Raw genomic sequence first — 14,384 nt, 5'->3', positions numbered from 1 at the left:
AAACCACTGTGTGATTACCTCAAAAACATGAAACCCAGAACAAAGCATGCCTTATATTAGAAGAACACTATGTTTTTGGTCAAATAACCGAAATATTAGAAATACCCCTTCCACCTTCACTCCTTCTCCGTGCTCACCACACATGCTGCGGTGCACCCTTTCTTTCTGTGCCCTTGCACTGCTTATACCCCTTGTCAGTGCCCAGGACAGCCTGCCCCAGGGCCAAGCCAGCCCTGTCTGGCATCACCACTGCAGCTGGAAGAGACGAAGGCAGCCTTGTGTATACTGCAGCCCAGTGCTGTCCTGCAGACTGTGATTTAAGTGGACCCAGAACAGACCATCAGCAGGTAATTAGAGTCTGTACTTAATGGATAAACACAATAATTAATTACAAATTGTGAGGCAGACTTCATTTTGGTACTTTCCAGCTTTGAAGTGTTTTGCTTTTTTAGCTTTAATCTCCCTGTAATATTATTTGTAATGTAAAACAATAGCTGAAAGCTGGCCTACATTTTGAAGTGAGGTGAGAGCCAGGCAGAGTGCTGGAGCAGGAGCTGCCCATGGCACACAGGCAGCTGATGCCATCACATCACCCCTGTATGGGCACAGCACTCTGGTTCTTGTGCCCTGAGATCATGTGCACCAAACTGCAAACGTGGTGCCTGCAGAAGTGCATCTCCTTCAAGGGTTGCAGCATCTCCTTCAAAGGTTGCAGCAGGACAGTGTGCACAGCAGGGCACTGCCACAGCTAAATGGCACTGAAAGGGATGTGGCTGAGCTAAGTTTGCATGTGCAATGCCAGGATGCTGTTGGTTCACTGCCTCCATGGGGGTGTTACCAACCTCATGCTCATACCTTGATCTTAAATTCCAGTTTCTTCTGGATGCTGATCATTTGCTCTGTTCGGCTCATCTTCCTGACCCCTTCATTGCATGCTTTCACCACCTGCCAAAAAGAGAATAGAAAGCTTTGCCTTCTGTGGCCTAAGCAGCTAAGTGATGTCAAGCACAGAAAGGCCTGACCCTGAGGGGGAAGAGCTTTGCTACAACAGGAACTGACCAAGCCAGGCCCTTCCATCAGCAACGTGTCCATGTGGGAAAGGGAAAAAAACAAACAAACCCAAAAAAGCAGCACCCAGAAGATGCTGCAGCTGGAGGCTGAGCTGTCAGATGGCCACATTCAGGTGCTGGACAAGACAACATTAAGCGGCACTCCTGGCTGTACAGCAAAGGGAACGGTTCATTTATCAGATCCTGACACAGCAAAGCATCTAAACTTAAACATCTACAGACAAGTAACCACGTAAATAGTTGTGAAAGTGATGATGGGCCCCTGACAGACGAATACAAAAGGAACGTTTTTCTACCCGCAGTAACAGCCCTCCTCAAGCTCTGGACCAGTGGACAAAAACTGCTGCCAGAAGCAAGGAGGGATTCTGGCAATACAAAGTGCTGCACACTAATCATCATTGTTATGGGCTCTGTTTTTATCCTCAGTGATCTGCAGTGTGTACGTTTCATGGCATAGTTTAGAGCAAGTCCAATAGCCTACTTTATTTTAATATCTCAGTCATAAGCTACAGCCATATCCTCAGGCGGATGTTTTAATGCAATTTCCAGCTTGAAATACTTAAAATGAACTGCAGGATTCAAGAGATAACTCCAAGCTTCTGAAGGCCATGACGAAAAAAGGATTCCAACTCCTTGGTCCCTGCAGAGCCCTGCTTCATCCACACAGCTGCCAGCAGCTCCACACCTCTCAAACACTAAGTCCAAAGGTGGGATTCAAAGGGACAACATCAGGAGTGAATGCAGTCTATATGTCTTTTCTGGGGTGAAACTGACAACAGTTTAATATTAATTGTATTCATGTAGGCTCATTCAAACTTACTGTTTCCAGCTCCTTATGTGCTTCCAGGGCAGTGGTTTCCCTCTCAGATTTCTCTTCCACTTTCTTCAAAATATTCTGCAGAGAAGCAGAAGCTGTGTTACCTCTGATAGGTGTGACAGCACAGAAGGGTATTTGCTGTCCTTGGGGTTATTTCTGTCCATCAGGCTAATTACAGGGAGAACCACAGAGCACAGCTACCCTTGCCTCTGAGTTTCTGCTTTTTGTTAAAGATTGTTCCCATCTGGCTACAACTGAACATCTAAAAAGTAATACTACTGTTTTACAAAAGTGAAATAGCTGGGCCTGCTGCTAACAGGCAGTGCTATGGGCAAGCCAGGAGGTGTAAGACTTATTGGGATGGAGCTGTTTCCTCATCCCTAGATGCATGTCCTTCGCTGCAGTGGTTAGAGGTGCATAGGGAAAAGTGGCTGCCCCGGGCTGGCCCAAGACACCATGATGTGGGGTAATACATGGCTTTGGGGATGTTTTACGCCCAGCACCTGTACAGCAGCACCTTAACAATCATGCAGCTGGCTACTGCATGGCTGCTGCCCCTTCTAGCAGCTCTGAAGCTCCTCCTCAGCTCTTTTGTTCAGCAAAACATGGCAAATTCAATGTGAATTTGGAGGTGTCCTCTTACTGACAGAACACTTTCCCATAGCTGAGAATGTTCAACTCTGCGGAAAGGCTTCAGCCAGCTCTAGGACTGATTGAGGCTGTATCTCATTTGCAACTGTGGAAATGAATCTCAGGAGTGATCTGGATGACCTCTGGGCAATACAGAAGAGCAAAACTCTACCTGCACCAGTAGCTTGAGCCGAGTGATCCTTTGAAATGGCAGAATCAGGAAGGAAGAAAAGGACAGGCCTCTGCACATGGGATCCAGCTCCAGCTGTGTGATCACCTCCCGGAAAGCTGGCTTGTCCTGGCTGAGGGGGAGAGAGACAGCGTGAGTGCTACTCTGCCTCCACCTCTGCATTTTGGGTGAGGACCCAGGAGCACACAGCCTTAGAGACAGCATCAGCCTAGCTTATCCCAAGGGCAGGAAAGAAGGAAGGAGGAAACTGAATGCTTCTAGGTGTATTTTGGTTTAAATCCAGAGCTATTTATAGTGTTGGGGGATGGAAAAAATAGACTTCTAATGGACAAGCTGTGGTAGTGCGTTCACATGTGTAGCACATCTAGCTCAGCAGCATACGCTGTGCTGCGTGCGTAGGTGTGTGTGAATGGGGTGTGTGTCCAAGTCGATGAGTCAGAGGAATAATTATATATCTTTACACAGTTGGATCTCTGTGACAAGGTGGAATTCATACAGTCATAAGAACAAGGCAAGTCACAGAACTTGGCTACTCCTGGCTGCTTTGCTGTGGGATGGAAACTGTTATCTGGCCTGAGAAGAGCACACGCCATCCCTGGACCTTCCCTGAGGGTGTTCACAGTAGGTGAGTCCAAGCAATCTCAGCAGCTGCAGCCAAAGCCAGCAGCTCCTGGCAATTCTGGGGCCCAGCCCAAGGAGGACACACACAGCTGGAGCCATGGCCAGCAACATCAGCACAGATGCAAAGATATCACTGACTGTGCAACACCTATCTTCACCCCATGTAACTCAGAGCACTCTGACAGCAGCTGCTGCAAGTGCTTCTCGGTGCTGCAGCAGGTGCCTGCATCACTGTGCCATAATAGAATGGACCCCCAGTGTGTCCTGGAACCAGAGTGGGAGCAAGTGTGAAACATCTCAGACTCCACGTTTAGCAAAGTGCTGCGAAATCCCCTTTGCTTTGTGTTCTCCATCAGGCAAAAAAAGAATACAAAAAGCTTCCCTCTGAATTCTTTTCTCACACAGCTCCTTTTCAAGCTCACCTAATCCAGACTATCGCTCTTTCAGTTCCAAGTGTTTAGCTAATGACTCTGGACACAGCGCTTATATTGCTCACCTCTGACTAAAGGAAACCCTGCAGTACCCTTCTTTGGGGAAGAACAGTTGGCCAGGCTCAGCAGAGGCTGCTTACAGTGTGCTGGGATTGTTTTGTTGGTTGGTTTGGGGTTTTTTTTTTGCATCAAGAGCTGGAGAGCAGAGAAAGGAAAGGATTAGGGCTCATTACACTCCCCCGAACCAGCTGCTGCTACAGGGAGGAAACAGAGCAGCGTGTGCAATGGGCTGTCCTGAAGGAATCCAGGACATCGTAACTGAAGAAAAATTAATTCTCCTGCTCAAAGACGGCCTTGTAGGGCAGTCTTTGTTTTGAGACGATAGAAGAGAACTCCCCCAGGACCAAAAGTCGGACTGAACTTGAAAAACACTGCGAAAATACGCTGGATTATATCCTCAGGCCCAGATAGCGCCTGTATTTATAACACCAGAATGTGATGAAAGTGGCTTTTTTTCTTTCTTCAAGAAAATGTTGTTCTTCTGATAAGTTTTCTCAAGTGTGGGAAGGTTCAGCCTCATTGGAAGCTTAGGAAAAGCAGTGGCTGTTCTTGCTGTCAGGGACTGCATGGTAACCTCGGCCTTTCAGTCTCTTGCCTCTACTTGCAGTTTAAGAATGCGTATGTTTCACAATATGTGTTCCCACATCCATCATAGCTACTTCCCACAGCTGGGAACTGCAGGCTCTGAACTCACTGGGTATGTTACTCGCCTGCTCTGTCACCCCACCCTTACCCTTACTCTAAAGCCTTGGAATTGCATCAGCAAAGTGGGAAATCCTGTTTCTGTACCATTTAGCACTATCCAAACTGGCAATATCCAACAGCTGAATCTTTAGCCTATGCAATTTTAATGCAGCATCAAGCACAAGAACTCACAGAAGCTGCTTGTAAGTTCTCTCCTGGTAGGTCTGGTTGGAGACATAGGTGATGTACACAGAGAAGTGCTCAACTGTATGCTGGTACACAATATCGCACACATCCGAGATCACTATATTCTCCTCAACCCGTCGCTCCAGGTCCAGCAGGAATCTAGACAAGAAAACCAGCGCTCGATTTAATTATCACTTGCATGTCCAACACAACCCCCAGCTTCTGTCCCTGGGGCTGAAAGCAGTGAATGTGTCACTAAGCTTTTGGAAAAGGCTGTGTAGCAGACTGCTGGCAGTCAGCTCTTGCACCCCTCTGCACACAGGTTTAGTTAACGAGATGCCACTCAGCTTGCCAAAGCTCCAGCAGCAGTTGTCTTACCGCTCACTAACAGCCTTGACATCCAGGACATTGGAGAAGAGGATGTGTGCCTCGGACTGGTGTAAGATCTTCTTCAGACGCTCATTCTCCATGAAATGAGACACCAGCAGATTCAGACTCTTGCAGTACGAGGCTTCAGAAGTAACCAGCTCAAACATTGCCTGAGGAGGAACCCAAAAAAGGACATCAGCAGGTCTGTTCTACTGTTCGTGCTCACAGAGAAGCACTTCAGAGGCTCTCCCCACCTCCCCAGTGTCACTCAGTCTGACCTGAGGCTGCCTCAGGACCTCCTGTGCCCCTCATCACCATGCAGCATATCCCTCCCCCCTTGGGCAGCTCCCTTAGGCAGCCCCAACACACACCCTCCTTGTGACAGCACTGGCTTGTAGCTCTGCTTGCTGGGGCTGGTTGTGCTGTGCAGCAAGGTTTCGTTGCACCATCAGTGCTCTTTGTTATAGAAAAATCCCAGTGTGGGGGTTGGCACACAGCAATCCCAGTAGGCCACACACGCTCCCTGGGGCAATGCTAATACAAAGATACAGCTGTGGTGCTCCAAGGCCCTGTGTGCTGCCTGAACCTAAGGAAATCCAGCCATTGCAGCCCAAGGGATGCTCCCTGTCAAGCCTGGCCGCATTGTTTGTGACCCAGGCACAGGAGAAGGGGATGGTTTGATTTAGAGGTAAATCTCAAGTTAACGAGCTGAGGATGTAAAGCCTTTTGCCTATAGCACGTGCCACAGGGACAGTCCTCATTTACTCTCCAGGCTCTGTGCAGTGGTAAATAAAGCAAGTGATTATTGACACAAACACCGAATCCATTACTTAAAGTAAGATCAATTTAAGATTCTTGCAAGGGATTTGCTGCAGCAGAAAATCATTAGCTCCTTCAAACATTTCTTGATGAAGGTGCATCCTGGGGCTGGGCCATGGTATGGTTACAGAAAGGTTAACCTGTTGGCAGCAAAGTCTTCCTTCATTCTCCTTAAAGCAGCTTGACAACACAGTCCCCCAGTGCCCACAGCTCCTCCGCCATATGCTGGTGAGGAGGAGTGGGCCCTGAGCCCCACCAGCTCTGGGGCTGCATGAGCAATGCGGAGCCAAGCAAGTCCAAAGGAACAGCAAGTATGTACAGTAAGGATAGGAACAGCAAAGAGCTGCTGAGTGTCGGCTGAATTGGCATTTCCATTCTTAATGGAGTTAGCAGCCCAAGAGATAATCCCAGTGAGCAGAAAGTCCAATGGAGCCATAAGCAGGTGGCCCTGTCCTGCACCAGGGAAAGAGGTTGTGCCTGCACAGCCCCAGAAAGGAGAGGGAGCAAAGGGTGCAGGTAGAAATGCATTCACTTGGTCGGTGCGTGTGGAACAGCTGGTATTTAAGGAATACACAGATGTTTCATTTTCTTCAAGAACAGATTCCCAATGAGACAAACGGACAATTGGGTGAGTCTCCTAAATATACCTAAATATACAGGCTTAATTGTAGCTTTTTGTTTGTTTGTTTTAATAACTGTGAGGAAAAGAAATAGGTAAAGACACAACAAAGAATAGGACAGGATCACAGAATCACAGAATGGTTGGGTTGGAAGGGACCTTACAGCCCACCCAGCCCCAACCCCTGCTATGGGCTGGCTGCCCCCCACCAGCTCAGGCTGCCCAGGGCCCCATCCAGCCCAGCCCTGAGCACCTCCAGGGATGGGGCACCCACACTTCTCTGGGCAGCAGTGCCAGGGCCTCATCACCCTCTGAAAGAAAAATTTCCTTCCAGCATCTAATCTAAATTTCCCCTCTTTTACTTTAAAACCATCCCCCCTCATCCTATCACATCCTATCACAAAATGCCCATCTCCTGCCTGTTTCTAAGCTCCCTTTAAGCACTGGAAGGCCACAATGAGGTCTCCCCAGAGTCTTCCAATCCTCAGACTGTATGCATTCGGATAGTCAGGTCCTTTAAAGTCTCCCAAGAGCCAGGATCAAGGTGTGCCTCTCTACTGCAGCCTTTCAGCCTTCTGACAACACGTCTGATCTCTGAGCTTCCTTCTTGAACTACAGACACAAAAGTCCCCACTCTGTATGTCTGGAAAGGTCCATTTGTGTGTGTTTCCTGCCCATCACAGGGTAAGCATTAGACCTGCATGGGCACATGCAGAGTGTAAGACAGACCAAAGAGACATTGAAATCCATAGTGCAAATATCAGTCCGCAGGGTTCTGATTTAAAGGAGATTCCAGAGAAGTAAAGATTATCTGCACTGATCAAGACAAGCTTCTGGAAGTGTCTGCTACAGCATCTGCCAGGCACAGGATTCTCAGGTTACTCTGGAGATCCAGCTGCTCCCCTGCAGACTCAAAGTATCCCAATGCTGACTATAAACAGCCCAGATTGCTGTTTCACATTGGAACAAACTCCTAAACTGCGATATAATGAAGAGATCTCTGCAGAATAACTGAACTCCACTATCTCTGAGCCTTCGCTAGATAAAACAGCATGAACTTCTGGCTTCAGAGTCGCAGAAATAATGAGGAGATTTGAACTAGATGTCAACGGATGTAATGCTGTCCTCTAGAGTCCACAAACAGTCTCAAATTGTCTCTTGGAAACATGACCAAAATCGTTCGGTCCTCTGGGTCATTAACTTCATGAAATCTACTAGCTGTATGAAAGCTGTACTAATTGTTTTCATTGCTTCTATTTTGGCAGAGAGGCAAAGAAATGAGACAGGAAGCCTAAGGAAGAAGGCAATACAGAGTCGCCAAAGACAAGAGTAAGTAATGCTACAAGGTATATCCCTACTGTGTTGATAAGGTGTTTTGTTACATAGATTGAAAATAGCTGCTCCCAATATCTGGGATCTTCTTGTAAAGCACTGGTCAGTACAGGGGGATTCTCATCTAGCCTAGGAGGGATTTTGTTTCGAGCTGATGCCATCGTATTGGCAATAACCAGCCCTCAAACCTGGCTGTCCCCACTGGGCCACGTCTCCTCCACCTGCTAGACGTGCAGCAAGGCCAGCACAAGAGCTCTTTCAAGAGTGCAGCTCTGTTTCACAGCAGATTTAGAGGCTTGAAATCTAAGGATTGCTCAAAGAAGGAAAGGAAATAAATATCTTTCCTGGATATTAAGCATAGAAATGAAAGAGAAAGACTGCCTCCCTGTCCAACATGCTCTTACATGGAGTGGGCACCTCACTGCTGCACACTAAAGGTTCAAATCTTTCTTCTGCTTAAGCAAAGATTTTCACAGCAGTTGCTCTCTGATCCAAATCCACGCTGTGCCATGAAGGTGCGGATTAGTCTTGGCTACCCAGCCCTCTGCCTAGCACCAAAATGGCCACAATCCCCATCAAAAAAAAAAAAAAAAAAAAGATCTAGCAAAGCCAATCTCAGCACAAACGGTTCAGCTCAGGGACAGAGAATCTTGCACTAATCTGGTTTTGTTGTCGTTGCTTTTTACTCTGCAAACTCTTATGGCCATATAACTCTTATCCCACCCAGCTCAGGATCTCCTGTAACACAAAGGATGAGCCCAGTGTAGGAAAATCAATGCAGAAAGCACGTAGAGGAGGACAAAACAAATAACCTATATAGTAAATCAAACAAGGACAAACTGAAAGACAGAGATCTGACCTGGGAAGGAGGAGTAAATTGGAGCCTCTCCACAAACAGGCAGTACCAACATGTAATCTAAGGCTCGTGCTAAAAGAAGCCCCACATACTAAATCACACTTCTTCCCATTGCTACCTTTTCCAAGCTTTTGGGACAGAATACCCTGTAGCCTCCGCTATATGTAACACCAGGAGCATGTCCTCCCTTCAGCCATTTGTTCCTTCTGCTACACACGTGTTGCCCATCCTTTTCCCCACGCTGACTCCATGTCAGAACCCACACGGTGCTTTTGGCTTGTCCTACTTTTTGCATCACTCCATTTTCTACATAGTTAAAAGAAGGTCCTCGGTGATTCATGTTTTGCTGTGTTTGATGCTCAACAGATGTCTGGATAATTAAAGCTCCCCTATGAATGATTTAATCATTCCTCATAATTATTTAGTGGCACATCATTTTTGTATTTCCCTGACCCCTGCAGTCTGTCATTTGTTCTTTGTTTTTTCTTCTCTTCTTCTTTTCCTGCATTTTCGCCCACATTCTGTGACAGTTCCAGCTGTTTTTTTTTACGTTCCATTCCCCTGACATTGCCTTCAGATGAAAACAGTGATGTGGCCAATGCCACCACAGCCTGACTTCTGTTTGTGTTCCTAGGGGCTAATGGGCCGCACTGCAATCTTCTCTCCCGGAACTGCTGGGGGGTGGGAGGTGCTTTTTCCCCTGAAACTCCGTTTTCTGGGTCATTTGTTCCAATGGGGACAATGACATAAAGCCTTTCATGAGAACTTCCAAACATCCACTGCTCTTCCAACCCAGGTTCTTGTTTTGATGCTTGATAAACAAATGCCTTGTTTCGTACCTGGTGTTGTTTTATCTTGCTGGTATCTCGTATTGCGAATTCAACACTGAATTCACTGTAATCTCTTTAATTGTTTCAGTGATTTCCCCCACACTCCTTGTTTTCTGTGCTTGACTTTCCTTAAAGAGCAAATTCTCCGCTCTGTCTGCTCAGTGTTCAGCCAATTTCACAGCTTTCTGGCTTGCAGCAGTTTTATAATCTCTTACTGTGCTAATCCAGAACAAACAGGAAGAAAATTTCAGCCCCTGATAAAGTGACACGAGGGGAAAGCACAGCACTTCTATGAGGCAGCACTGTCCCATCTCCATCTGCTTTATTTCTGTTGTTATTTTAAAGCAATGGAAGAAAATGTAGTGCTGGGGTCTGGCAGTACAGGTATTTTTCCATACAACACCTACAGGTGACAAACGCAACCCCAAAGCAATGGCAGCTTTTGAAATCTCTGATGCAAACTTTTAAGCTGATGTTCTTCTGTAAATGACTCTATTTAGAAGCAGAAAGAAGAGCTTGTAGTTTTTCGGATGCCAGATTGTGTTTGTAATGTTGGCAGTTACAAGAACTGTGTTTTTCCAGGTAAACAGAACAAATCTGATATAGAAATATCCATGGAAAAGCAACAAACCACTTCAGTCGCCTTCAGCCATACCCCAGTCACACCACCAGTCTGTTCTGCCAGCCTGGAACTACCCTGTTAGTTACACTGGGGGTGTAACCAACAGCCCTGCACATCACACCTTGGAGATTCAAGGGCTGAGCCTTTCCAAGCGCAACAGGGAAGCCACAGCTTCGGCCAGGACCAGGGTGGGACTGTGTGCACAGAAGTGATTCATAATTCTTGACTGAACAAATCCAAGTAAGCTCAGGGGGAACCGGTCACACCCTGGGATGTTCTTCAGCATTTTGGGTTCAGCCACACGAGCCAGGGCGGAACAGACCCAAAGGTGGATGCTCTCCCCAGAACAGATCCTGGCACAGCAGGGCTCACAGGATTAGGCCTGTGAAGGTCCGTTGCTCATGTTGCAACACACGCCACACTGAACAAGTTTTGTTTGTCTCTGCTGCTGGCTATGAACTCAGAGCAACGCATTAACAAAGACCACTTATGCTCCCCACGCTATCCAAAATAGCAACCGGTTGTAAATTGTTGTGTGATCGATGGTTTCTCTGACGGGGGCAGCTACTCTCACCAGCTCCTTGTTAGACATAGCCCTACAGATTGTTGCCATATAGCTCTCAAGCCATGATGCCATGATGTCAATGCAGTGTATGGCTGAAATGCAAATATTCCTGCCAACGTTTTTCACTGCTTTGCATAAGACTCTGAGTAACGGCATTTAAAAATCAGGAAGCTTATAAATTTCCATCTCTCCCCCTTCCAGTAATGCCATCATATTTAAAACAGATTGCAGTTAACTCTTCAATGCTTCTAAGATTTCTGGTGCATTAATGCGCACTGGAGACGCAAAGCTCTATGGCAAGAACCTGTTTGCTAACTCTCCCTTCCTTGAAAAAGGCTCCTAGCACAATCAAAGCAGAATAAGTAAGTTCTCTTTTGCCAAATAAATACCCATCAATGACAGCATACAGGCTAATATTCTGTAATTTCGAAAGAGAGTGGTGCTAACCAGTGTGTCAGAGGAAAGCACTTAGCGAAACAAGGCCTGTCTGCAACTGCCATGAAGCTTTTGTTCTTAAATCTCAATCATTTGACTGAATTCATTCCAGCTCCTTTAAGCAGCAGCCCAGTTAAGAAACGTTTCACTTTCTCCCAGCTTACCTCCTGCAGCTTGATTTCATCTGGCTGGAGGATGCTGAGGATCCCACTGCTCCGGATCTCCGGCAGGTCCTGCCATAAGTTGAACCTGGAGTTGGAGTTCCTCAGCAAATTGATCTGTGGTGCAGCTTTGCTCTCGGGGGTACTTGCAGGTTCTGTCTCAGGTGGGGTTTCCTCACTGGGTGAACTCTCCTCAGGGTCTGTCTGTGAATCCTGCAGTCGTCTGGTTTCGATCTCCTGGCGCGTTGACTTATCTCGATATTCCTGATACAAGAGCCCTAGGAGGCAACACAACAGGTCCGAGAGGTTTCAGCTGAACAACAGAATAGTACTGTGGGAATGGAGGGCTGCACTGCATGGCTCATCCCAGCAGAGATGAGGGATATCCCCTCTGCACTGAGACAAGAAGTCACGCAGGGTGTTCCTGTTTCAACCAGCAGTGCAAACCCCATGTGGAAGCCATGCCTAAATCTGAAACGCTGCTAACCATCTTCCATTCCAAACCCTGTGCTAACAGTCAGGTGAACCCATGGCCAAGTGGAAGGTGTGAAAGAAGAGCGCTTTGTTATTTGCCAAGCTTTTAAATGTTTCTTTTAAGACCCTGATATTCTCTGCAGTGTTCTTATGCTACAAGCCAGGAGGCTGGAAGGAAGGAATTGCCCTGCTGGCTCTCTGGGAGTATATGCTAGAAGCTGTACATATCAAAAGGGCTGTGTGTGTGTTTGGAGAAGTAACACTGCATATGCCACAACTGCTTCAAAAGACCAATTTGATGGCTATGAAAATCCCTAAGGAGAAAACAGTGAGCTGCTGTTAAGGCCATTTAATAGGTGAAGCACTGGGACCATCACCACTTCGCTTTGGTATTGACTTTGCAGTTAGCATTAGTCATGCTGCTCAATTTCTTTTTTCCTTCTCAGATTCGACAATGACTGAAGATATTAACGTTAAGGCTCAAAGTTACCTGAACACCACAGCGCTAAGAAAAGGCCATGGATTCACACACCGTGCTGCACAGTGACCACACGAGGTGCCTTCTGCACTGCAATTACTGCCTTCAGCAGCAGATGAATGTGCCCCAGCTCCCCATTTCAACAGACAGCACCAGGAAGGTAGGAATCCTGTAATTCCCTGGCTGCCTATAGAAGATCCTGTCTCTCTTCTAAGACTTCCACGTGCCCATACCTCTAAGCCACCTGTAGGATCCAGAGCATTAACTGCTTGAACACAGAGTGCAATTTAGAGGCTATGAGAAGGCAGGAGAACACGAGCCTGCTCTGAATCACGCTCCTCACTTACTCAAGTTGAGGAGAACACCTTCTCATCCTTCTATCATCTCTCTTGGCTTACACTTGAATCTCAGAAGTGTAAGATAAATGAATAAAGATAAAAATCCTTGACATAAAAAAAAAAAATAAAATCCAAAGCAGCAAAACCTACATAATTTATTTAGTCTGAATCACGAGGGATAAAAATCCATCTGGTCGCATGATTTCATGACATTGGATCTCAAAAGCAGATCCCTTGTGCTGAGAGACCACTGGGTCTAAGGAGGGCAGAAATGTCCCTGTAGCTGCCTGACACATCCCTGGAGCAGTTTTCCCAAGGCTCTGTTCCAGGAGCTGTTAACACTATTCCAGAAATAAGCTGGGGAAAAGCACAGGCACAGGGAGAGCAGTACTGCAGCCTGCGGGTGTATCCTGGTAGCTGTTCTCCCTGGAAAGATGCTCGGTGCCAGATTAAAATAGCACTAAGGGTAGCTGTGCCTAGGAAACCATACAGTCTTCTCTTAGCATCCTACACAGTAACCGGAGAGAAGAGACTTCTCCTGAAGTTTTGCATCCTGCTGCTACTTATATAATTTCTCTCTGCGTCAAGTAGGCTTCTATGGCTTTCCTAAGCATTTCTGCCTGCTAATCAGCCCCAGTGAGGGTGCTGAGGATGTGGAAGGGTGGAAAGGCTCATTGAGGGATGGAGGGCCTGCTGAATCTGAGCTGTGTTCGGCCACGCTGCTCTGTGAGTGCAGTGGGGCATGAGGTGCTTGCGGCCCCAGGGAGCTGCACGTGGGAGCAGGACATGGGAAATAACAGCCTGAAGCAATGTGGCCAATGCTCATCAAGGGAAAAGATGCTCAGAAAATGGAGCATAATCTGTTTTACTGCAGATAATTATACCTGATTGCACAACCACATTGTGCCGGTGGCTCTGCCCTGCAAGTGTGAGACAGGCGGGGATATTCTGTATTTGTGTAAGGGTGGTTCAGGCTGCTTTGCACAGGGCTGGAGAGCAGTCCTTAACAACAACAAAAAGACCCTTGTGCCCTTGTGATAATTTCTTTTTTTCCCACTAATATGTAAGGAATTAAAATCCATTCAATGAAACCTGACCTTGTTTCCAGGTCCCCTGACTGAGCCATTAAGCAGAGAAGACCCACGGAGCCTTCAGCTGCAGGCAATGCATGTATAGACATAGAAGATCTGACTGACCACAGACACCCACCACCAGAGCTCGTTTGGAAGCACCACCAAGGTAACACATTTTAAGCACCACCAGCAATATTGGGAAGAAACAAAAGGGTGATACTGGGAGAATGACAAAACACGGGCAGATGTTTACATAGGAGATGGGTGGGAAGAAACAAACAGCTGCGACCAGCCCAACAGGGTAAAGTATAAGATAGTTCAGTGAATGCTTATGTTTAGTAAACAAGCAAGCATGGAATGTCAGACACCTGCAAAAGCTCCATCCATGGCTTAATGTCCCCACTGGCACTGGCTGAAGGGGAAGCACATGGTCAGAGTGAGGGTTTGGTGCTGCCTGGTGACTCCAGTGGTGAAAGCAGTCCCGCACAAGGGGCGTTCACATCGTTTGTAAGCATGATATCAGGGTTTCCCACTGCATTCATTCCATTTCATTTTGCTGTCAGTCTCCCTCCCCAGCTCCCTCAAACACTGAAAAGGGATCTGAAACACTAGTTACTAATTGTGGAAGATGCTCTCCTTAGAGAGTTTGCATTGCTCTTAAACTAAGCGTTACTGCACTGAAAGCTACGTAAGATCTCATGGGGTCCAGAGATGTTTTCTGAAA

The 14,384-nt window shown here is 46.9% G+C and overlaps 1 protein-coding gene across 5 annotated transcripts in view; it reads right to left on the bottom strand.

Annotated features, from left to right (window-relative positions):
• The window catches only part of NGEF (neuronal guanine nucleotide exchange factor), a 33,724-nt gene that overhangs the window by 5,538 nt on the left and 13,802 nt on the right, over positions 1–14,384 (bottom strand). For all 5 annotated transcript variants that reach the window (XM_015871147.2, XM_015871148.2, XM_015871149.2 and 2 more), the window contains 6 exons: positions 11,301–11,575; positions 5,068–5,228; positions 4,696–4,848; positions 2,690–2,819; positions 1,891–1,965; positions 856–945 (listed from right to left, as the gene is read on the bottom strand). In XM_015871147.2, the coding sequence (XP_015726633.1) occupies positions 856–945; positions 1,891–1,965; positions 2,690–2,819; positions 4,696–4,848; positions 5,068–5,228; positions 11,301–11,575 (884 nt within the window). The remainder of the gene's footprint in view (positions 1–855; positions 946–1,890; positions 1,966–2,689; positions 2,820–4,695; positions 4,849–5,067; positions 5,229–11,300; positions 11,576–14,384) is intronic.

This window comes from Coturnix japonica, chromosome 9 (genome assembly GCF_001577835.2).
Source record: "Coturnix japonica isolate 7356 chromosome 9, Coturnix japonica 2.1, whole genome shotgun sequence".
Lineage (NCBI taxonomy): Eukaryota > Metazoa > Chordata > Aves > Galliformes > Phasianidae > Coturnix > Coturnix japonica.
Note: the sequence above shows the minus strand (reverse complement) of the source record. Positions and strands in the feature narration are given on the sequence as shown.